The 25,366-nt window shown below is 43.0% G+C and overlaps 1 protein-coding gene across 1 annotated transcript in view; it reads left to right on the plus strand.

Annotated features, from left to right (window-relative positions):
- Window positions 1-2,021: 2,021 nt before the first annotated feature.
- LOC308121242 (serine/threonine-protein kinase VRK1-like) overlaps window positions 2,022-25,366 on the plus strand; it is a gene marked incomplete at its 3' end in the record, with an annotated part of 35,881 nt that continues 12,536 nt past the window's right edge. The window contains exons 1-10 of the mRNA XM_080482385.1: window positions 2,022-2,123; window positions 3,349-3,483; window positions 3,762-3,817; window positions 5,232-5,301; window positions 6,115-6,202; window positions 7,541-7,649; window positions 7,725-7,817; window positions 7,899-8,031; window positions 19,094-19,214; window positions 19,878-19,936. Of these exons, the coding sequence (XP_080338511.1) occupies window positions 3,354-3,483; window positions 3,762-3,817; window positions 5,232-5,301; window positions 6,115-6,202; window positions 7,541-7,649; window positions 7,725-7,817; window positions 7,899-8,031; window positions 19,094-19,214; window positions 19,878-19,936 (859 nt within the window). The 5' untranslated portion in view covers window positions 2,022-2,123; window positions 3,349-3,353. The remainder of the gene's footprint in view (window positions 2,124-3,348; window positions 3,484-3,761; window positions 3,818-5,231; window positions 5,302-6,114; window positions 6,203-7,540; window positions 7,650-7,724; window positions 7,818-7,898; window positions 8,032-19,093; window positions 19,215-19,877; window positions 19,937-25,366) is intronic.

Raw genomic sequence — 25,366 nt, forward strand, 5'->3', positions numbered from 1 at the left:
ATCCACCAAACTAAACCAAAAACACATGGAATCCTCAATTACTTCATCAATGACTGGACATAATTTATCTTCAACAATTAATCAAAGACATGAGATAAATGTTTTTAAGTGAAACACATTCATGATTCACACTGTGTTCACCCCAATAAGTAAAGTCTAATTGAATGTATAATGCCTAATGTAAGTATTAGCCAGTTTTTAGAATTACCGTATTGTCTAGACTATCAGTCAAACTTGAGCTAAAAAACCAAAAAACTCTGGGAATCATCAGGTGGATGTTTCATCCCAGCATGATTCTCCACTACAGTTTACAAGTATGAGATTATCTTTCCCACACTGAAGTAAGGAGGAGGTATCATCATGATTTGTGGCTGCTTTGATGCTCCGTTTACATGACAATGGTGTTCAGAGCTACTGAAAATGTAACTTTTTGAAAACACTCCGTCTTCGTTGAAACAGGGAAATTACAACTTTTCTGAAATGCTCCTACTGTGCATGCATAACACGGCCTTAGCAAATAGTTTTTCTGCACATGTGCAAGTAGATGGACAATAAGAACAATCCATCGTCTGTCCATACGAATGTCCGTGTACTCCCACTGTTCATGTTTGTAGCATATTGCTCTCTAGGTTGGTGTCTGGTTTCTTTACAAAAACGGCCAACAAGGTCAACTCATGGCCTGGCATGAGAACAACATAATTTTCAGCGTGTAAACAAAGCCTTACCCTTCAACCATCGCGGATGGGAAATTAAAGTGTGTTATTATGTCCTACACAATGATACAGATTAATAGTGTGTCCTCCACTAGATCTTGGTTGATGCTGCAGGACAATAAACAACAAACATGGAAGTATATCTTCAGCAAAATAGCTTTGAACTATGAAAGTTCACTTTCTATTGTGACCCAGTCAAGGCTCAGAGCTGAATCTAATGGAGATGCTGTGGTATGAGATCAGACATCCTGCTTTTCTCTCTAAGATGAAGCCGTGGAAGGAAAAAATGTTCTAAAATTCCTCTGATCTGATCAGCAAGAGGAGCTTAGTTCAGGTTGTTGCTCCCAAAGGCTTTGATGGGTACTAATTTCAAGGTTTCCTTTCCTTTTCTAGCAGAACTTTAGACATAATTGACAAGTTTGCATTTTATAAAGTTCCAGCCATGTGAACTAGAAACAGATTCATGTAAAATACCTCAGAAACGTGAAATAATTAAAATTCTTTGTCTTGGAAAAACATGTTAAAATTTTAGCAAATTTTTTAAGCTTTACATGATCTTAATATCGTACAATCACACATCATTCGTTTGAATTATGTTTCATACAATGCAGTCTGCATCAGCAAATACATTTAAACATTTTGCACAATATACATTCTGAAGATCTGTGTTGACATATCTCTTTGTGTTTGCTTGCAGTCGCTGTGGAGCATGACACGCATGTAAAATTTGAGAAGAATGATCCATATCCTCTGATCTGATCAACTGGACCCGTTTGGTTCTGGTTGATTGCTGGCAGATGAAATTTGCCTATACTTTTAAAGGTTTTAGAAAATAAAGGTGTGTGTGAAGCTCTCATTAATGTTGCTGAAGCTGAAAACAAAAGAGAGAAGTGATGGATAAACAGCTGTGTTTCACAGGCATCAAAAAAGAGGAAGTGTTCGCAAATTTCTAATGTCTTTGTTCTGAGTTATAATATTTGTAAATTTCCTTTAGAGAATCACGTGAAAATAATTCATATTAATCACATTTTCTAACAAACAATGATTGAAAAATAAAAGCTGTGATATCTATTAGGGACCGCTTGCCAAGCAAAAAATGCATAAAAACAATGACGCATTATTGAAAGGATTTTTATTCAATTAAAGTGAATAAATCTGTTTTTTCTGGAGTTTTAAACGCTTTGTTTCCAATTTATAGAAACTGTTATCTATCTTGATTGGTCTGTATTTCTTCTAGGCCCGCCTCATCTGCCTTACCATTGGCTGATGACGGTGGAGAAACTTTTCCTTGTTTATGATTGGCTCAGCAGTGATGTTTCCGGAAATTACAGTTTTGTATGGATATTGTTCCGCTGCAGCCGGTTAAAGGTTTATAAAAGAAGAAAAAGGTCAAAGAGAAGACGCCGCACGGTACGAACAGCGATTTATATAAATCTTTATTAGCATTAGATCCGTCTGAGGACGTTACAGATTGTGCTTTTCTTCAAAGTTTCGATTCGGACCCCTGCTAAGTTAGCGGCGAGGTGGCTAATGGGACCGTTCGACTCGTTTCATGTAAAACTGCTGAGTTTCATCAAAATATGGGGTGTCTAACAGCCTGTTGTGTCTGCGAATTCTAGATTATGTGCTTAAAATAACTAGAAAGCCCAAACAAACCACGTTTGTGTGCACTCTGCTGGACTGAAGCTTCATCCTCAGCAGCAGGTGTATATCCAGAGTGGTCAGATTAGATGTGTCGCTAATCGTGCCCGAACAAACCCCCGATGTCCCTCACTGCTAATTATACATGGAGCAAGTCATCTATTAAGCTGTGTGGCAGATATACTTCAGGTTTCTGCAGTATTTCAGTTTACAAACAGGTGGTTTCTCTTTTACTCAGTGTTTCCTGTTTGGCTTGTCCACAGGTGCATTAAGCTTTGAGAACTGATAACCATTAGTATTGCTGCTCGGTTTCTCCATAAAGACTTTTGCTGTCATAAACAAAAAGATTGAGCGTGTGGTCTGTGTCGCAGGTCAAAAGACCAAATAGTTCACACATTGTCATTGTGCTGAGAGTTATGTTTCATTCCATTTTGGGATCTCAAAAGTGTCAATACGATACGACTGCATCTGCAGTGCGTAGCCTCTGTGCAGTCCCTTGGCCCTGGAAGTTCTGCGTCGAGGTTGTTGAAGTTGTTCTCCTTCATAACGCGAGGGGGCAAAGAAGGCACAGCAATGTATAGCCGTCACATATCATTTGCATATACACCAAGACGATGTGAAGCCATGTTTTACCTCGGCACAGCCTCTGTCGCCAGGCGCATACCTCTGACATTTTCCAAATACGTGTTGAAGTGACACAAAATGCAGGTGATGCAGTATTATCCTGGAGCCTTCAAGGCTCTTGGAAGTGGTTCACAGCAACACGTATTGTTTGCGTATGGAGTATTAATTAGGATTCATGGCATTTATAAAGTACTCGTATTGGTACTCGCTCTCGGCAGGTAGCTCAAATAAGTACTCATATTTTGAAAATGTGGTCCCGGTGTGTCCCTACTTATTTCCTTCACCTTTGTGTCTCAAGCCTCAGGATCACAGCCTCACCTCATTGAGTCTCGCCTCACTTTCTAAATCTATGTCTCTGAAACCTATTCAGCTTTCATGGCACCCCCGAGAAAGAGCGCCTTCCCCAAAGAGCTCCCTGAGGACTTCCTGCTCACCGACACTGAGAAGAAGACGTGGAGGCTCGGGAGGCGCATCGGTCAGGGTGGCTGTGGACTGATCTATCTGGGTAATGAGCACACCATGTCTGATAACACACACATGTAAACCTGTGCTTGTTCCTCTGAGTTTTACCTCGACGATACTACTCGGATTGATCTGTTTTTCTTCTCCTGCACCAATCAGATCACTTGAATCTCCTGTACCACAACTCTCCAATTGATCACTTTTTTAATCAGCCGTTATTTCCCACAAACCCGTCAGACCTCAGCTCGATTTTTGTCTGCAGTTCCAAATGTGTAAAAGTCCAGAAATAAAGACATAATACAATTTTCTTTTATTGTCCAGCCTCTCAGGACTTGGGCAGACCTGTCACAGAGGACACACGCTTCGTTATAAAAGTGGTGAGTTCATCCTTTCACATGCTTCAGCTCCACTTTCTTCTCTTTAGTTTCTATTTCACTGAGCATCACATGACTTCAGTTTCTATTTGACAGCTGATAGGGAACCGTCATAAGATGAGACTGAAGTCCATGTGCAACTTCCTCACATGTACATTTGAAGTTTCAATTCTATTCTTTTTGCATCAGAGTGTATTTAGGAGAGTATGGTTTAGGAAATCTCTCTTAGAGAGGAAGTCAGAGGACAGGAAGTCGTCCTGGATGAATCAAAAAACTCTCAACACACAACTCTCAAATGTAATAATGCAATATTTAGCCTTATATCTCTTTTTACTCACATTATTGATAAGCAGATCCATCTCTCTCTGAAAGTCTTGTTCAAAAACAGAGGTTTCCCATCATGAAGACCCCAATAATCCACCTTTCCGGGCAGAGGGCTGAAATCTGGCTGAACATAATATCGACATGCCTACAAATGCATTTACTTATACTATATCTGCATTTTATATCTGGTTTAGATTTGGTTAAAAATTCCTTTTAGAAACTACAGAAATGGCTTTGCACAGTAGAAGTGAAGATACGACAGTGATTTAGTATTTCTTTGAAAGGAGGAGAAAATCATGGGGTGTTGATTTAGTGTCTGTTTACACAACATTTTCAGGTGAAAACTTGAAACCTTCATTACTTTGCGATGAGTTTGCATGTTCTCCCCGTGTCTGCGTGGGTTTCCTCCGGGTACTCCGGTTTCCCCCACAGTCCAAAGAACATGCACTGGGGGTCCCCTGAGCAAGACCCTCGGCTCCCCAGCTCCTCAGGAAACACTTGTGAAAGAGGTTATTAATCTCAATGTGGTTCTCCTGACTAAATAAAGGCAAAAAATAATACTAATTATGTTTTAGGTGGAAAATGCAACTATTGAAAAAAAAAAAGTGCTCCGTCTTTGTATAAATGCAGAAAAATTCTACTTTTTGAAAACACTTTGACCCTCTCTCCATGGCAAAAATGTGAAACAAAACTTTTCTGAAATGCTGCGACTGTGTATGCGCACCACAGCTGTAGTTACAGGGATGCCCGTAGACTCCCATTGTTATCGTTTATAGCGATTTGTTCTGTGCATGTCTGTGGGATTTCATTACAAAAACAAACAACAGCACCAACTAAATTTCTACATTGTTTTCAGCTTTTCTGCAGTTTCCGTACAAACGGACATTGTTTTCAAAATGTTACCATGTAAACATAAAACTTGTAAACGTTTCCTAATCCTTTAGCTCCACTTTTCCTGCCGCTTCCGGAGGTTGTTGGAGTTGTCTGAGTGTTTTGACGCTCACTGGTGTGGACCCAGTTTCTCCTTCCTGAAGTTCAGACATTCAGCCTCGAGCGGCGATAATGAAACGCTTGATTCCTCTCGTCTGTGCAGGAGTACCAGCAGAACGGCCCGCTGTTCTCCGAGCTCAAGTTCTACCAGAGGGCAGCCAAGGCGGAGAGCGGTGAGCATCGGCGTCCCGGCAGCTCACTGGAGCGCGAGTGCATTTGACTGATGAAGTGGCTGCAGACACCCGGGCTTTTGCTGCGTGGCGCTCAGTAATTAATAATAAGCCAAAGCAAACATGCACCTCAGTGGACCCCCCCACCCCCCCACCTCCGCTCTTCTCTGCCTTCATTTGGAGAGGAAGCCACTCATACGTAATGATGCCCGTGCCTCCGCTGAGCCCCTGACCACCTGCCAGCCTGGTTGAGAGCCAGTCAGGCCGGCCGCCATCGAGCCCCAAGCCTGGCCCACTGCTTTGTGTGTGTGTGTGTGTGTGTGTGTGTGTGTGTGTGTGTGTGTGTGTGTGTGTGTGTGTGTGTGTGTGTGTGTGTGTGTGTGTGTGTGTGTGTGTGTGTGTGTGTGTGTGTGTGTGTGTGTGTGTGTGTGTGTGTGTGTGTGTGTGTGTGTGTGTGTGTGTGTGTGTGTGTGTGTGTGTGTGTGTGTGTGTGTGTGTGTGTGTGTGTGGTCGGTCTCCATACTTTCAGATCAGTGTTTATATTCACACCGTCTTGCACTTACAAGGGCAAATCGAATTTCTGGGAATAAAAACAAATTCCTTCCTTTCATGGAGGCCGGGTGTCTGCGGAGCGCCGCCCAAGGGGCCGGAGGTCACAGCCAATCATGAAAGTCTAATATTGTTGGGACAATCAGAAGTTGTGGCTGCCAGCCGTTCCCTTTAGATTCACCGTCGGTACAATGTGTGCGAACAACCATTGTGGAGTGAAGTGTTCCTTAAGCTCCTGTGTGAAGGAACGTGCTCGTCTTGTTTCAGTGCAGAGATGGAGGAGAAGCAGGGGACTGGACTTCCTGGGCGTCCCGGCGTACTGGGGGTCAGGACTAGCCGTGTGGAAAGACCTCAGGTACGGATTCAGATAAAGCTTCAAGTTCAGTTTTCTCTTCCATGTTCTTTCATTTCTACTTCCGTTAAGGCACATTTGGGCCTCGGAGTCTGAGATCTTGTGGTGAAAGTCATATTCAGTTGTTCTCAACTTGTGGTCCGGATCACAGGCTTTTCCTGCTCTGAAGTTGTCAATACGCGATATGCACATGTGAAGGAAAGCCCAAAAAGTTCAGTCTCAAGCTGACCAGGAAGAACATTCTGGATCATAGGAGTCAAAATGTTCTGAGTCAAACAGAACTCCCATGGGCCAAAACCAGCTCGCAAAAGACCCTGATCCAGCCAAACCACCAAGCAAATTGTAATGATGTCAAAAATTAGATTTTGAAACAGACTTTTTAAGAGCAGCAGACACTGAGACCCGAGCTGAGCTATCAGTGATGCTGCCATGAAAGCTAGCAAACAAGCATGAGCGTCAAAGCCATGCTGTCAGGGTGAGTTTGTAAAAACATGCATCATGTAGCAAGTTGTTTCAACATTCACTGTATTTTGCACCAAAAGGTTTCATTAAAATCGGCTTCATGTTGAGATTATAGTTATTTTCAGAAGTGATTTTTTTATTGTTTTTGTTTTGTAAAAATATTTTTCACATTTTCCAACCTGTGGTCAAGGACCCTAATGAGGCCAGTCGTCACAGACTGGACCCGAGACTTTGTCTCATACGCTTTAAAGTGTTAATTACAAAGAAAACCAGAGTCTTCATGTCCATCAGTGTGTTTTTTCCCCCATCTTTTTTAGAATGATCCATTTTGAACAGGAGTAGTTTAGTATTTTGTAAATGTTGCCAGTATTGTTAAATTTCTCACTTTTTTCAACACTCACACAACAACCCCTAAGTATCGAGTTGATAATTCTCTATTTTACCTTTATTCATGGTATACTAAGCTGAGGACTATTCTAAAAGGACTTCAGACATTCAGTGCTGTCCTTGAACGTCTCTTCAGATGATGCACTTGATGCTTCTCCTGCTTAATAACACCAAGACAGTAAAGACCTGGCAGGGAAGCAATGATATCCTTCATTTTCATTCATTCACAGGCTAATTTGGTGCTTTTAACCACATCGGTTATTCATATGTGACTGCACAACAATTTGTCACAACATCAAAAACCTGGCACATTTCCATAGTTGGGGTATTTGTGTTCTTGATAAAAAAAAAAAGAAGAATCCAAATAGTTGAGAAAACAAGGCCGTACGAGAACCTTCTGAATCCTTTCCATCTGACTCTGAGTTTTGACAGCAGTTAAAAGAGGCCTAAAGGTTAAAAGCATTTGAACCTCTACCTCTCGTTCCCACTCAGGTATCGCTTCATGGTGATGGAACGGCTCGGCAGTGACCTCCAGAAAGTCTGCGATGGCAACCGAGGCCGATTGAAGAAGGCGGCGGTGCTCCAGCTTGGCCAGAGACTGGTGAGGTGATCAACACAGATGCTCATCGATCGCTGCCTGCAGGGTTCAGTTTGTTCAGTCGCATTTTGTGTGCAGGTGGACGTTCTGGAGTATATTCACGAGAACGAATACGTCCACGCAGACATTAAAGCTGCCAACCTCATGCTTGGTTACAACGACCGCGAACAGGTTGGTCGAATGCAGACGAGCCTCATAAGTGTCCTGCACTGTGCAGCGACGTGTGTCTTCATCATAGTGTGTGTGCTGCAGGTTTACCTCGCAGACTACGGACTGTCGTACAGATACTGCCCCGATGGAGTCCACAAGGAATACAAGGAGAACCCCAAAAAGGGTCACAATGGAACCATCGAGTACACCAGCATCGACGCTCACAGAGGAGTCGGTAAGCCTCTCCACGCACACACAGATCAACACAAGAGAAACTGAGGCCCCGTTCCTGCACCACAATGTATTCGAGTGAGAACAAAATGTCATTTTCTTCGGCCAAATTGGTTCGGCAGTGCCAACCATCCGGGCAGAAGTTTCGGCAGTGCGGCACCGCCGAAACTTCAGCACTGACATGTGCTGCGCATGCATGTTAGAGCTTGCTAATGACTGTCAGTCATCGTGGCAGTAGAGCACGCCACCGCCGGTGGAGTCAGGAATGCAGTTCTCCATGATTCTTTTATGAATTGAAATTCCAAACAAACTTAAACCTCACCCTGCACTGTCTGCATACAGGCTTTTCAGTCTGTGTCTCCCGCCTGTCACCTCGTGTCTCTGGGCGGCTCCTCCTTTATGGGCAGAGAGGTGAGGCAGCACACCTCATTCGCATTAGGGGCCTAATCACCTTTCAGTCATATTTTAATCCTACTTAGCATGTAACATCGCTACTGTACGAGCCCCGCAGCTCATTACCATGTTGGAGGGCAGGCTTACGTGATGCGCCGGAACGAATCGCTCACCTCCTGCTGTTAAAACCAGACCAACATGGCGGCTTGGACAAAAACGCTCTTTTATTACTGACACAGTTCAGAGAAATGTATTTCTGAAAACATTGGAGGCGAGAAATAAGCTGTGCAGTTGAAAAGTCAAATCGCCACTTCACATTCGCGTGGCTGCCGTGAGGGGGCGTGGCCAGCGAGTTTGACAGCAGGAGTATGAACAGTGCTGCCAATAAAACAGTTTTTTTCGGCAGCTGGCTGACGTCACAGCCCAACTTGTTCTTATGGCTTCTAAAAGTTAGTATGCAGGGGCCTTCACTGTGCAACATTTTCCAGAAGAGTATGGTAACATGCTGTAGATGAATATGGTAACCATCATGTGAACATGCTACCGACTTAATGTATGAATGATAAGAAGCACCCATCTGACGGAAGCGTTGTGGGACTACATAAGTTCTACCTTAAGGGAAATGTGTATGGAATTATGGAAATGAGGTCCTCTGCTTAAAAACATGGCGTTTTAGGTGTGTCTTTCAGTAACCTGGTTTTACTACCCGTGTATAGTGGCGACTTGTATTTTGAATCCTCCTGGTGTTTTGATATGTTCACATGAGCTGTGCTGTTGGAGTTTGCACTCTCCTCATGTCGATACATGTAAAATAGTCATGGTGGCACGCTGCGCCTGCCTCTCCTGAGCCGATATTGGGAACACATTAACTGGCAAATTGCTTACATGCTCGCTCTCTTCACTGACCATCGATTCTCCGTCCACGCTCCCCTCTGAATTCTCCGGCACCGTCTTCTGTTTAACAATTCCCTAATTAGCCAGAGTCATAACCTGCATCATGTATTCATCCCCCCATTAATTACAGGCTTTGTTGTTTGGTTAGAGCGAGGCCCGGGCCACTGATAACCTCGGCGAGCTCCTCGCCGGCTGACTCTACTACCCAACGGTTCGATACTGCGAGTTAGCGTGGCTCAGACTGCCTAATCGCCGCGGCTGAGTTTCTATCAGCGCGATCGATGGATGAAAAAGGGGCCAGAAAGTGTCCTGTCAGCAGTGGCTATCAAACAGAAAGCATGTCAATTTTAATCAGAGACGCCCCTCCGCATATGCAGAACACGCTTCATTTTACCCACAATAGTGTCTGTGCACAAGCAGTTTGCAACAAACTTTCACGATTCACACCCCAAGTCAAATCGGAGGAGTTTGTGCAAAGAACATCTACTCCGGTCATGACAGACATTCAATTTCTGACCAATCAGAGTCCAAGTAAGGGAAAAAAAAGACTCAGAAACTCTAGAAGATTCAGTTATTTCCAGCAGGAAGCCATGAATGAATATATTATTTATTACTCCGAACACAGCGATCCAGTTTTCGTTGGAGGGACACTTCAAGAAAACTAAGGGTCTGAGAATAGTATTCAACGGTCTGTCAACACAACATGATACTGTTAAAACTCAGGAGTTAATACAGTCAGTGTGGGTGATATTCCGCGATACTTTTAAGAACGTTCCACATTGGGCCGTAGTTTGGACAACTCGGTGGAAACATTTCAGCGAGATACCAACAGGGAGGTTTTCCTTTAATCCCAAAGTCTTGAGGTTTTTCAGCAGATCACATAGAGGACAAGGAGATAGGTAACTGACAGAATTACTGCAGATTATGAAATATTAGTCTAGTTATTAATCAGTTCGTTTTCAAGAGATATGGCAAGAATTACTAAGATGTTTCTTTTTGAATGGTCTTGTTCCTTTTGACCAGCGCTTGTATGCTTGAATAGCATTTACTTTCATGATGTGTAAACTTTATCGTTTTGGTAATCGATTACATATTACTTTGAATTCTAAATTGATTGAGGTTGTTTATTGCCGTTGACTTTACAATCTTGACGTTTCCTTCAATCACACTTTTGGTTTGACGTTGTTGAGGCTTCCCCACACTCTGACATTTTAACAATCTTGAGTCGTCACATCCTCTCACACTGCATGAGAAGAATTTGAATATTCATGTCCTCGGACTGTACGGACACACACGCTGACTCATGGGGGGGGGGGGGGCGTTGTGCAATCGCCGCGTTCATGTAAACATACACATGAATGGAGCCTCAGCACTGTTGCATTGATGTGTTTGGAAAGAAATCCACAAAAAGAGGAGGAGAGTATGGGCACGGTCGCAGCTCAGAGAGAAGACAACCTGGAGGGTAATGTTGCAACAGGAGCTTGAAGTAAGTCTTGTTAGCATCTATTAGCATCTACTATCATTTTACGTTCGCATCTACGGTTGTGGTTTTTCATTTTCCAATAATACACGCTCAATGTAAACGAAAGTTTGTTTTGTGCTGCAGACCTTCACTGTGCTGCTGCAGCTCATAACAGCAGCTGCCACTTTGACTCCACAATAATCGACACGATCAGATAGTGGTCACAGGCTCCCGGCCGGTCCGTCGGCTATCCTGCAACTATTCACAAAGCCTGACCGATTTGAGCCGTGACCACGGACTTTACTAACGATTCTCACACGATCTGACCTTTCGACTCAGACGGCCGAGAATCGCGCCGTTTGTGGAGCCTTTAGGGATTGCAGTCGGGTCTCCTGTGAACAAACAGCTGGCAGTGCGGTGCTCATAAAAAGTTAACCTTATGAACCCACACTAAGAATTGAGCTCCAGATTGGTTAGTTTACCATTTGGCTATTGGAAAGACCATGTGTACAGACATCTTCCAACAAGTCCTTAAAAGTGCAGCCATGAAGAAACTTGTAGATCAGCTTCTTTCTCGATGTGTACAGCTGTATAACCTGATGAAATCTCAGGCAGAGCAGGTACGTATTTATCCAAGAGGCTGTGACAGATGACCAGAATCTGAACCGACCCTTCGCTGACCGCCACCACGTCAGTCCTCGCCAAGATGTGAACAGGTTTCCATGGTGAGCCTCAGCAGAGCGCAGCCTGCGAGTGGCAGTCCCGTGAACCCCGGAGCTAAACGGTGTAATTACCAGCATTCAGTGGGCGGACAGCGGACAGAAGACCGTCTCTGAACGACAAGACTGCGAAGCCGGAGGGTTAAGAGTGTGACACAGCGGCGTGCTTTAGGGAATCTGAATAACAATAGGAGATAATTAACAACAACACCGTCGCTTCATCACCTCTCCTGAGCACGTGTGTGCGTGCTGTGTGTTTCTGTGGGTGTTTTGTGTTTCTGTAATGTGTGTGTGTGTCCAGGCTTCCTCTGAGGGCTGCTTTGTGCATGCTGTCCTGTGCCATTCCTTACACGAGGGCACAACACATTAAATACAACAGACCAGACGCACCAAACGCTGTTATGAGGCATGATAACACGCTCAGAGCACACACACAGGGCAGCGGCACTTAATGTAGTTGTTGATCTTTTTAATTGTTAATCCATTATGGCGCTCTGGGAGTTGCAAACACTTTTTTTTCTTTTTCTTTTTTTCCCAGTGTCAGTATCGCATGTATTTTTCATCTTTATTCTCCTTGAACGGGCTCTCAGTAGCAATGAAGCACTGGGTAATTATTTACAACAATAGGAAACCTCGCTGTAGTGCTGACTTAATGCAGACTTTACACCCACAAGGGCAAACACGTCTCTGGTTTTTAGAGTTGTTGAGACGACGAGGAACGTTGACAGTCACACATTTAGAGGTAATGTATCGTCAACACCTCCTGCTGCTTTATCTGCAGGTGTGTTTGGTATAAATCCCAACATAGAAAGAGCTCTTCGGGGAAGGTTTTGTTCTCTGCTTAATATGCTCCTATAACATGACACCTTTTCGGTAACATTAGGCTTCGACTGCAGTGTTTCTATCGGTTGTCAGGAAGCATGAAGTAGTAGATCTGTTCTTTAGCTCCTTTTCAATTTTCACACATGTTGAAAAAAACAAGGACATAATGAAAAACAAGTAGGTGGTAATTCAGTACGTCCAGAAAAACTTGTTTACATTAATTAATGCTAATCCAACTAAATTCTTTAGTATTTACCAGAGCAAAGCTGGCAAGTCGATATGGACCAAAGGTTCTAGCAAGGTATACTTAATGTTGTGGACAGTTTGTGTGGATGACGATCTGAAAATTGGTGTGACCCAGCCTTTTGCAGAATCAGTGTGCAAAGTGAGTGTAGCTGATTTGAACATGCAGGGAGCTACTGACCACCAGCATTCTCCAGATGTGACGTTTAACCATCTCTCCCATCCTGATCTTCCTTATTGATTGTTTCAGCTCCCTGCAGGGTTGAAGCAGTTAAGCATTGGGAGCCTCACCCCAGAGTTTGGGATTCAGGCGCAACACCTGTTTACTGGCGGTCATTTCCTTTTAGCTCTCTTTAGTTCCTCCAAGTACCCTCACTGCATCCTTCTGTCTTGATGTCCGGTTGCCAGGAAGAAGTTGTCACTTGATAAATTCAGAGACTCTATGATTTTGTCTCAGTGAAATCAGATTACAACCCTCCCATGCCTTGTAATCTGGTCGTTGGTGCTCGCCACAGTGCGTCCTCTTCAGAGTGGCCTGTTTGCTGGGGAGGATCAATGTTGGCCGTGGCTCAGGGAGGAGATTTCTCCCCTCTGATGGAGCCCAGTCGATAGGTAATTTCTCCCGAGACACGCGGTGGCCGTTACAGTATTGAGCTGCTAAAACTCCCCGGGCTCGACCCCTCCGGATGGACTCGGTCGCTAAGTATTGATAGACCTCACACACACACACACACACACACACACACACACACACACACACACACACACACACACACACACACCGTCACCCTCACTCTCCACCTGCTCTTAAGTAAGCCCCAGTTCATGGGAAATCACACTGGCATCATACATGCAATTTCTGATGCCTTTGAATATTAAATTCTCACATATTAAATTCTGTTGTTCAAATCCCTGAAGTGCTGAAGTGCTTTTGGTTATGAATTGTGGAAATCCTTCAGTTTCTCTAGACATTTACAGAGCAGACAGCTGATTACTGTGCTCTTAGTAATTGAAGGCCTGGTACAGTTTGAGCGCAGCCATTCTTCAAAGTGCCGCTAAACACTTTGTCCACAGCTGATCCTTTTGAATATTGCTCTCTCGCAGTCATTCACTCTCGATGAATAAGGAATTTGTACTTCCTTTACTCACATTTATTTCACATTATGAGATAAAGCAGTCTGCTAAATAGCTCATTTTAAATGAGGTGATTAGATTTGAATTCCTCTAACTAAGCTGGATTTTAGAAGGAGAGTTTCCGACACAGAAGAGGTAATCAATACTGAAAAACCACATATGTAATATATTTAATCTTCATTATTGCAATGTGATGATAGTAGGTGTATGGGCAAAGTGGGATTCAGTTCTACAGTATTACCTGACAGACGTGTACATGGACAGTTGTAGGCTACACATCTAGAAGCAAACACAAGGGCAGAAATACACAACCTCCATTGCTGGAGGTGACGATATGAAATCTATGTTCTAAGAATGTCACACGAAGCACCTTTCTTTCCTGCTTTTTGATGAACTGATGCAGCAACCAGCCTGGAGAGCTTAACGCTGGAATTTTCAGGATGATGAAACTCAGGAGCTCTTCAGTACTATAATATGAGATCAGAGATTTCTGACCCTTTGCAAAGGGTCGACATGGACACAGGAAAATAACCCATTTTCCACATTCAGATCAACTGCCTTTATTCATTGATTTAGTTTGGTGATCACGTGATTATATTTCATAATTTGAAAGAACACAAGATAAGACTATATATTGCGAAATGAAAATTTTCACTTGTAACAATTATTTTGATTTGGATCACCACCAAAATTGAATGTGTTCTTTCTTTGATGAAAATGCACCTGTGTACCTATTTGTACGAAGATCCACGCATTCGTTTTTGAGCTATATTGTTAACAGACAAACGCAGCTGATTTGATACTATGATATAATAACAAGAGCAATCAGAGATTTCTGACGTCCCCCAAAGGGTGACCTCGACTCAGCAAAAAAATCCGGATCACTTCCAAATTTTTATTGAATCTTCCATGGCCTAATATCTCTATGTGGTGAAAATTTCGACAAAATCCATGCAGTAGTTTGACATAATATTGCTGACAAACAGATATACGCCAATGACTTTATTACGTCCTTGGCAGGCGTAATAATAATAATAATAATAATATAATTAATTTAGAGGTGCCTTTCAGGTCACCTTACAGAAAATAAGAGCATAAAACATCAAGACATCAATACAGGTATATCTCAAAATTTTTTAGATGATAAGACAGAGGGCTCGGCAAAGGCGTTCCCAACAGACCCTCATGACACGTTTGGGCCTGCCGATTTGGGCGGCTTCCTTCCCGTCCAGTGCATCCAACTTACCACCAGGTGGTGATCAGTTGACAGCTCTGCCCCTCTCCTTATCCGAGTGTCCAAGACACGTGGCCGGAGATCGGATGACACGACCACAAAGTCTATCATCGACCTCCGGCCTCTGGTGTCCTGGTGCCACATGCACTTATGGACACCTCTGTGCTCGAACATCGTGTTCGTTATGGCCCTGGATTTTGGGTTTTCATTATCTGTAAGCCAGAATCATCAAAATTTCAAGAAATAAAGGCTTGAAATATTTCACTCTGTGTCATGAGTCAATATCATATATGGGTTTGACTTTCTGAAATGCGCGACAAAAAATATTGAACATTTTCATGATATTCACATTTTTTGAGATGTACCTATAGATCATAAAAACAAGCGCAAGTTATGCACACAGTGTAAAATTAAAGTGTATAAACCAGTTTGGACAGGTGGGTTTTGAGTTTACTCTTAAATGATATAATGGAGTCTGACCATCTTATGTTTTGGGGGAGGGGGTTCCAGAGTCTGGGTGCTGAGCAGCTGAAGGCTCGGGCAGCCATGGCGCTGAGGTGTGATGTGGGGATAGTGAGAAGTCCAGCAGACGTTGAGGGGAGTGTATTCATGGAGGAGGTCACAGAGGTAAGTAGGGTCCAGATTGTAGAGAGTAGGTGAGGAGAAGGTTTTTGTACTGGATGCAGTAATGGACAGGGAGCCAGTGGAGTTGGATGAGAACAGCGGTGATGTGGTCTGATGATTTGGTGCGGGTGATCAACCGGGCGGCAGAGTTCTGAATGATCTGTAGTTTATGAGTTTGGTGGGGAGTCCGGTGAGAAAGGCATTGCAGTAGTCCATGCAAGACGTGACAAATGAGTGAATGAGGATTTCAGTACTGGGTTGGGACAGTGATGGGCGGAGTCTGGAGATGTTGTGGAGGTGGAAGAATGCAGTCCGTACGATATTTCGGATACGAGGTGCAATGGATATTAGGGTTGCAAAATTCCGTGAATTTTCAAAGTTGGAAACTTTCATGGGAATTTATGGGACTTAACAGGAATTTCTGGGAATTAATGGGAATAAAAAATAAATTTACAAAGTTGAAGGTTGGTCCTCAACAGGGAACTTAAATATAGTTGGGGAAAATATATCGTAGCATAATCTTGGCTAAAGCAACCAGATTTAATGCAAGTACACTCCTCCATCACATGCACAGATGATTGCTTCAACCCTGGAGGCCACACCTTTGAGCCCAAAGCACAACACTATTGAGCCTGTGGATTATATAAAGTCAAGTCAGTTTTTTATAATATGATGGGGTAAATATATTTGATCTATAATGGTATAATGTTTAACTTGAAAAAAATAAAAATGTATTCGTACAGTAGCTAGCTAGCTGGTAAGGTAGGTGCTAAATGTAAGTTATTTTTCATTTGAATGACCATTTAAGAGGCGAGCTTATTATAGCTACCTCAAATGTGATGCTGCTTCTTCTCCTTTCATTGAACATTTTGAATGGGACTTTTTTTGGGGGTGGGGGGCATTTTACTTTTTGATTGGGTGGGGGAGTTCATGTTCATGATTTTGTTCATTAAAATAATTGTTCAAGAATTAAAACTAAAGTTCAAATAAATTTGTTGAAATGTCATGTTTTTTAATTTTAATTGTATTATTTTACATGGATGTTTGCTTATGACGAAACACAAATATTTACATTTATGTTTGTATATGAAACAGTTTGTTTAAATTACCCCAAATTTCCAGTTAATTCCCATATATTCTCCAAAATTCCCCAGCTTAACTTCCCATGGAAAGTTTCCGAAATTGTCCGCCCCTTTGCAACCCTAGGTGCAAATGAGAGAGTGCTATCCAGAATGATGCTGAGGCTCTTGACTTGGGGGGAGAAGGGTACAGGGAATCCGTTTACGACGATGGACGGTGTCTTGTGTTTTGGTGAGAGTGGATTTGGAGCCGATGAGCAGGGCCTCAATTTTATTGCCGTTTAGCTTCAGGAGGTTCCTGCTCCTCCAACTCAGGATGTCCTCAAGTCAGGTGATGAGGGAGGTGGGAGGGATGGCAGCGGTGTGTCATCAGCATAACAATGAAAATGAATTCCATGGTGACAGAGCAGTGTGCCCAGGGGGAGGTGGTAAATAATAAAAAGAAGTGGACCCAGGACTGACCCCTGGGGGACACCCAGTGAAACACCTGCACAGCCAGACTTTTGCTGCTGAAACCTCAGCCGCTGAAGAAAAGTCTAAAAGTTTTTTGTCACTTCAATTATTCCCCTCAAAAACAAACAACCCTCCACCACACAGTTTCGTTAATATCAAACAGTGTAAAGTTATCTTCTTTGGGAACATGTTGGGATTATAATCCCAATCACTGACAGCCGTTTTCACTTATTGATTTATTGATGTTATATAGATGGTGAGCTGACTGCTAGTGTGCATCACTTTCACCCAGAAGTACGAACCGGGTCAACAGTGCTCCATTGTTATGGACTTATGCCTCATGTGGTATCAATTTGGCCTCAGACATTCTTGTTTTATTACAGTCGGTGTCTGCGAGGAGATTGGAATATTATGTGTGTGTCTGGTTCATGTCAGAAGCCACAAGTATTCGTTTTCATCACAAATAATGGCTATTGTGTGAGGACATTCCCAAATAAGTCAGCAGGCGTCCTCGGCAGTGCTTTTCATTACAGTGACAGGAGCCCAACCGCCAACAATCCTCTGGATGTAATCTCAGGTTATTATGTCTGCTGACTCCAAATTCAAAGCAGGAAGTCACTTTTGGCGGGTATTAACATATGAATAAGAATCGATACTGTTGGAGGGCTTTTCCACCGGAAAGAACCAGGGACGAGTTCTGGTCCAGGGCCAGGTTTAGCACCAGTTCTTTGTCTTTCCACCGCCAAAGCTCCGGCCTATCATGGGCTAAACTGTTGCTACGCTGGCCCCACTTTGTTGCTGGGCCAAAGCAGCATCAGTGTGGAGCCAGACACGTCATCAGCTGGGGGCGGAGTTATGGCCGGAGTTTTCGCTACCTACAAGGCAGAAGCGACGCTGAACCGGCTTTCGGAAATCTACAGCGAACACGGAGCCCCGGACTGGTTATAGAGAAATAAATAACGCGTGGGAAGGAAATAATAAGTCACTCCCTGAAGTTAATAATACGATGGAACAAGATAATTTAATCCGTAATTGTGGAGCCTTGAGCTCTTGAGATTACTGGTGTTCCTCCGCTGTCAGTCAGATGCGTCGGATATGTAACAGAATATTTAGAAGCAGTTTTCCATTGTCGTTTTATTTACGCTTTTCATAGTGACATCATTGTCAGTAACTTCACTTCCAGGTCTTGCATGGCGTTATGACCACATTGCGCTGCGCTATGAGACACCCCACTATTTTCTAACCCATAGAACTTCTTTATAATGAATACTTTTGGTTCATCAGTCACTACTAAACAAACTACATACATTTTTAGCCATAAAATGAGCCTTTTAACGGCTTCATGTGAAAGAGAACTTAATCAGTGTGTTTAAGTAGGTTGTCATTAGAAACGGCTGTAGAGCAGCGTTCTATCATTCTACACCTCCATTCCTCCACGTTGAAGCGTTTGATTGAGACACGTCCAGACATAAAGTGAAAGGAGCAGAAATTCACAGTGTAATGCTGAAATGTTGAAAAAAAAAACCCAAGCCCAGGGCTCCGGACTAAAGCAAGACGGACGTGAAAAAACACCAATAGAGATACGAAGAGACGTAATGTTTTCTGGCTCTTTGGTGCATCTGAGGTTCAGGTCAGACTAGATGGAGCGACCCGGACCAAACCGATGAATATAGTCCGTCTCCTTGTACCTGTACGAGCGCCGTCAGCGTTAAATTGTTGAAATCAGTGACGTATCACGTTTTGGAGTGACGCAATGACGTAGCTCCCACTTGGCTCCGTTAACGGTGGAAAAAGAACCGGTTCTTTGGTGGTGCTCATTTAAGAACCGGTCCTGGCACCGGCCCTGAACTAGAACCTGGTTCTTTTTGGTGGAAAAGCCCTATTGGTCTCCTGTGGTACATGTGTTTGTAATCTGCTGCTTTCAAAATCATTGCTTACAGTTAAAACACGCAGTGTGGGAAAAATTAGGCGTTCTGATCTTTCTGACCCTTGGTTCTGTCTGTGTGTAGCTCCGTCCAGACGTGGTGACCTCCAGATTTTGGGTTTCTGTCTTCTTCACTGGATCTCTGGTTCTCTTCCCTGGGACAGTGTTCTCATGCATCCAACTAAAGTCCAAGAGGCCAAAGCCAAGTAGGTTATCACTGGTCTCATAAACACGTCTTCACTTTCAGAAACTGTAAGGGATAGGAATTCTGAATAATTCCTGGAAGGTTACAGCTTCCTCTGGGAAAAAAAAAGGTTCATATCATTTTGCTATGCTAATCAAACAGCTACAATATATTTGGTTTTGACCTGAAAACATGTGAAAACACCAAGTGATTGATTGGTACATTCAAACCTGAAAATGTGACTTTAAAAGAAGGTGTAAGCTAAATCGTGTGGAAACGGAACACAACACAGCATCAATGCTGGATCACCAGCAGAACACAAGCAACTGTGGTGAGCTATTTTGTGCCACATTCGTCAAATTTGTATTTGTTCATCAAAACTTGAAATGAGGACTAAAGAACAGAAGAAACTGTTTACAAATCAAAGTCTCATGGTTCTTTTAATGCTAACTTGGGGTTTAGTCAAACCAATGCTCTGCATTTGTGCTGAAAACAAGCTAGTTTCAGTAAACATTGACATTTTGCGAAGTTATCATGATTTGATAAGTTTGTCTTCTGCTGCATCATTTGTACACATGAACTAAGAGTTGTGTTGAATCGAGACGATGTTTCAGTTTGTTCTTTGACTTTCTTGGTCTTGTTGACTTAACCTCCTCCTTCTCATCCCGTCCTTCGCTCTTCTCAGACTGATGGATAATCTGCCAGAGTTGGTCCAGCAGCTGTCAGTGAGCGGAGCCAGCACAGGTAAGCCCGGTTCTGCACAAGTCTTCAGGTTCCTCAGATTAAACGGGAGGAGAAAATGGAAAACTGTCCATGGGCTGAAGGCCACAGCGGAGCTCGCAACTCTCATGAGATGCTATTCCAACATGCCAAGATGAGGTTTTTACTCATTCCTGTCCGGAAACTGTGCAGCAACAAGTGAAGTTTTGACATTCTTTATTTGGTACAGCTGTCGCAATGACGGGTTCATCGAAGGTTGGAATTATATCTACTACCACTCCGATTCCACGACGTTTGAAATGACGTGCAGAATGACGTGCAGAATGTAGATAGAAACTGAACAATATCATCAAGGGCTTATAAGTGTATTTGAAATATTGTCTCGTTTAGAAATTACATTGCAGAAACACAACCAAATTGGTAAACAAAACAAACAAACAAGGATTTGTAAAAGAAAGTCCCACTTACACATGAACTGCTGCTGTTGTTTATATTATGAAACCACACACACGCATGCATAGAACAACATTAACAATGGCAGAACACGGACATTCTAGTGGACAAACGACCTAGTTGGATTGTTATTACAGTGACTGTCAAAATAAAACTACCAAGTTGGGTTGTTATTGTGGTGACTGTCAAAATAAAACTACCAAGTCCAGGAGGATATGGAATGATGACACTCTGGGGGAAACATTGTTGTTATTGTCCATCAAATCACGTATGTGTAGAAGAAATATTTACGACAGCTGTGGTGCACAGGCACAGTAGCAGCATTTGTGGCGTCAAAACGGAGACACAGTCGGTGTGTTTTCAAAAAGTTACACCTTGGGAGCCATTTCCAAAAAGTTGTGTGTTCAGTGGCTCTGGCCACCATTGTCATGTAAACAAACCTCCAAAATGCAAAGAACGCTTTGTATTTTCATTTAAAAACATGTTTTTTGTTATTGTTTTTTTCATTTGACTAAGTAACATTATTCCAAGTTAGGAATTCCCAACAACTGTGGCACCTGGGAAGCAACATCAATATAATAAGAGGTTCGTCATTATAAATTGTGGACTTAGATTTAGAACTACAAAGACTTGGAGAATATTATGTCCAGTAGGTGGTGGGTGCCTCAAATGAAGACATTTTTGTCAAGGTCAAAGGTCAGGTCATGACTCTGCACTGGAAGAATCTGAATGAGCTCAGAAAGACTGTAAAATCCACTTCCTATCTCCAATTATGGCTTAGCCCATAAAATGTGCTCAAGATTAGTAAAATAATAATACCAGTTAGTGGAAAGTGGAAAACGACACTGACAATAATAAATGGGTTTTTATCTGTTTGGTTTGAACATGGCTGAAATTGATCAGATGCATCCAAGTCTGTCTTTATCTACCTGAAGCTGCGGTGGAACTCTGTACCAAATGAAACAGCTGTCCCATCGATGCACCTTTCAAAGTTAGTGTTGCTTTATCGCTCCTCATTCTAAGGAGAAGTCACACCTGTGTGATGCATGGTCGGGCCTGGCTGCTCCTCTGCTGACAAAGCCCAGCTGCCCGCCACAGATAAGAGCCAAGGCATGCATCAACTCAATGCTGCTGCTGTGTGTGTGTGTGTGTGTGTGTGTGTGTGTGTGTGTGTGTGTGTGTGTGTGTGTGTGTGTGTGTGTGTGTGTGTGTGTGTGTGTGTGTGTGTGTGTGTGTGTGTGTGTGTGTGTGTGTGTGTGTGTGTGTGTGTGTGTGTGTGTGTGTGTGTGTGTGAGATGCAGGATCCACTGCAACGTGTGTCATACACACCGTCTGGCCTGTGTGTGATGCATGAATGCAGGCTGTGTATGACACTAACGCTCATTCTCGCACTGCATACGCAGAGCGTGCCTAATCTACTCAGTGTGTGGAGATACATGAGTGGTGAGTGTATTATCTGCACTGGAAGACCTTCAGCTTCATGATGTCTTTGCTGTTGTTTCACTCACTCCGTCCAGAACTGTGGAGCAGGGAAAGAAAACAGTCTGACAGCAGCTGGTGACAGAATTACATAAGGAAAAGAATGCCAAAAGAACTGTTGGTGGTTTCTGCTAATTCAGGCAGGTAATGAGCAAAAAGTAGTACTTGTATATCTCGTCCTGTTGACTGTTCACAAGTTTATCTAGAACTTGAGCTACAAGCTAAAAAAAAACTAAAAAAAAACTTGTGTGGAATTGTAATATATATATATATATAAGTCCTTCTATGCAGGCCTAAAAAAAAGATCTGAATTACAAATTCATGTTGATTATATTTTGTCCATGTATGCTTCTTAAATAATTCCAAATGATCTGTCCGCTTCTTCTCACAGCTTCTCCCCTGGCTGCTGCTTCCAGACCTCTACTTCCATATTAAAGCTTTTAACCAATCACATTTCAGCCATCACCTGTTGCCAGGTAAAGAAATCTGCCTGAGGCATTCAGATTCAATTCTGCAGGCGTCTGCAGTGTAAACCAAGCGTCTCTCACGCTGCTGCTTCAACCAATCAGATTTTGATATTTACGACTCAGGACCTTCTAGAAGGCCGAGCGTGACATCAGTGTATTCAAGCCCTCTGATTGGATCGTCAGAGAGTTCACTCTCCAGCGCTAGCTGACTGCATCTGTTGCGAGCTGCACAAACAAAAATATAGCTGTGTTGATTTAATAGCGGTTTTGTCAACCTACAATGGCTAAAGGAGAAGATAAAGACATTGGGTACCTCCGAATTATCTCTCCTATCTCGTTATCTATGGACTTACCTTAACCCCGTGGATGACGTCATGAGGTAAGGAAAGGTGTTAGAAGGCTTCCTAAAGGAGTTAGTGAAAGGTGATCACGTTAGTTTACACGACAACGAATGAGAGTGTATCCGCAAAACTTTCTTCGCTTTGGGGGTTCCGTTTACACGACACCAGTGTGCGGATGCACTGTATCTGCAAAGTTTTTAATCCGGCTCCCAAGGTGGAAAGATTCTTTCACTGCATAAATCCCTCCTGCAGAGACTGACGGAGGCTACAGAGCCTGTTACTGCGCATGCCCATCTCTCCCCCTCCCTCCTGCTCATTCAGTTGTAAAGAAACATGGCGGCCACGTAGTGGTACGACCCGCGGTCCATATTCTAGTTTTATCGTCCAGATCAGTAGTTTAATAGTTGAGACTCTCCCCTGATAGCAACTGATGTGTCATCAGTCCATGCGGATGTCGGGTTCTCTCCATTTTCTTCACGTTTATAGTGTATTGTTCTCTGCACACGTCTGTGTAGTTTCATAACAAAATCAAGCAACAGCTCCCTCCTGTGGCCTGGCATACTAACTACATCGTTGTCTCTGTGTCTACTGCTGCATTGTAAACGCACTCCTTTTTTTTAGAGGATTAGGTTTTGTCACGTAAAACGTTGTCGTATAAACGGGGCCTTGGTGACATCATAATGATGCGACGGCGGCGCAAGTTAGTGACGTTCACCATGGTGGAGAAAGAACTACAAGTTTCTGAAAATGGACTACAAAAAGCACATTTGGGTTTTATATGATTTAAAGTTGTTCAAGGCAGATTGTTGCTTTGGTAACTTACATGATCTGTTCCCTTTTCTGACATTGTGAGTTTCCCTGAACGCTCGTACAAGTGGGCGACTTTAAATGTTGACGCCTCAAGGAATTGTGGGGCAGCATGAGCTCGTCTCCTTTGATAAAGGAAGCATCAGTGGTTCTTAAGCTAAAGGAGACCCTAAAGGAAGCAACAAGCCTCCTTTCCTTTGCTTATTGAGAATTAGGACAGTCCTTATCATGGCCGCTACACAAAACACTTCCGGGGTTCAGGAAAAGTCGATAGTTAAGGAGTTAGGAGGGACAATTCGGACGTACCTATTTAGTTGCAGATTTACTGTCAAAACATTTTTCAAGACGGACTTTTCCAAGAGGTCATTGAATGCACCACAGCACTCCAAGCGCACGGAGGTCGCCGGTGTAATTCACTTGTGCTCACTACAAATTCAATGGCAGGATTCAGGATTATATTATTTGCCATTATATTATTTTAAAGACCACGAAGAGCTGACGTTTGTCACCGTCCTCGACCCCCAGAAGTTTCTGGAAAAGCAGCCGCTTTTTTATGCAGCTGCAGCAGAAGAACTTTTTTACTATTTTTTTTACATTCGAAAAGGTATTTATTACGACTACACGAGTATCTATCTGTGATGCAAAGGCTTTTTATATTGCATTTCTGCATAGTAACGTGGTTTTTGTAACCATAATAAAGTTATTGAGGGGTGAATTGACTCAGACCAGCACTAGAGAAGGCCTGGGTCTGAAATGCATGGCCCACCACTAATATATATATATATATATATATATACTGACATAATCAATGCTGTGGGTCCTCGGTCAAACTTCTCAAGTATAAAATTAGTGCCAAATCAAACAATCACACAATCCTCTCTGTGACGAGGTGAGGAGTTCATTCATCTCAAAAGAAAGTTTTAGTAGTGTTGCTGCTTGTTCTCCCATTTAAATGACAATATTTTCAAGTGAAAGAAAGAAAACATTTTTATTGTATTTGGGTGTCCATTTACACAACAGACATGGCTTGGTGCTGAAAACAGCTCCCAAGGTGGAGCTTCTTGAAAATGGGGAAATCACAACTTTTCAGAAACGCAGCTACTGTGCCTGCAGCTTAGTAAATAGTTCTTCTGCACATGCGTGCCTAGATGGACAATAATAACAATGTTTGCCTCCGTGGTGTCACAACTCCCTGTCCATCTTCTCCTGGACTTGGTAGTTTTAGACAGTCACCATAATAACAATCCAACTGGTCGTCCGTCCAGACGAATGTCTGTGTACTCCAATTGTTAATGTTTACAGTGTTTTGTTGTCTGCCCTCGAGTGTGTGGTTTCAATACAAAAACAACCAACAGCACCCGTGAGTGGCCCTATATGAAAACAACATTTTCAGCATTTCTGCCGTTGACGTTTAAATGGACATCGCTTTCAAAAACATTGACTCGTAAACAGGAAACTTTTGGAAAACGGAAAGGCAGAAACGATGTGTTTTCACATGAAACGTTGTGTAAAGGAGGTCTAAGAGGCACAAGTTGAAGTGGCTCTCCCGGCTAGTCGCTTCTTGTTGGAGGTAAACCAGGCACCTCCAACTGGGCCAAGTCCTCCATTTCTGCCGAGGACCTGCTAGAGCAGCGGATTTCAACCTTGTATTCCTTGAATCCCACCCCGACAGCGCCTTTAAGAAGTGCAATGGAACCGTCGCTGATCTCTGATTTGCAGAAAGATCACAGTGAAGCCAAATGCTGATGGACACACCCACTCTCACCAACATTACAAAGTGAAGCAGTTTCCTATATTCTAGGGCCGGGGTCAGCAACCTTCAACACTCAAAGAGCCATTATGAATGAATAGATCACACTGGGAAACGCAACACTCCCCCCGCCACTATAATACTATTTTAATTGCCG

The sequence above is a fragment of the Lipophrys pholis genome (genome assembly GCF_963383615.2).
Source record: "Lipophrys pholis genome assembly, chromosome: 15".
Taxonomy (NCBI): Eukaryota; Metazoa; Chordata; class Actinopteri; order Blenniiformes; family Blenniidae; genus Lipophrys; species Lipophrys pholis.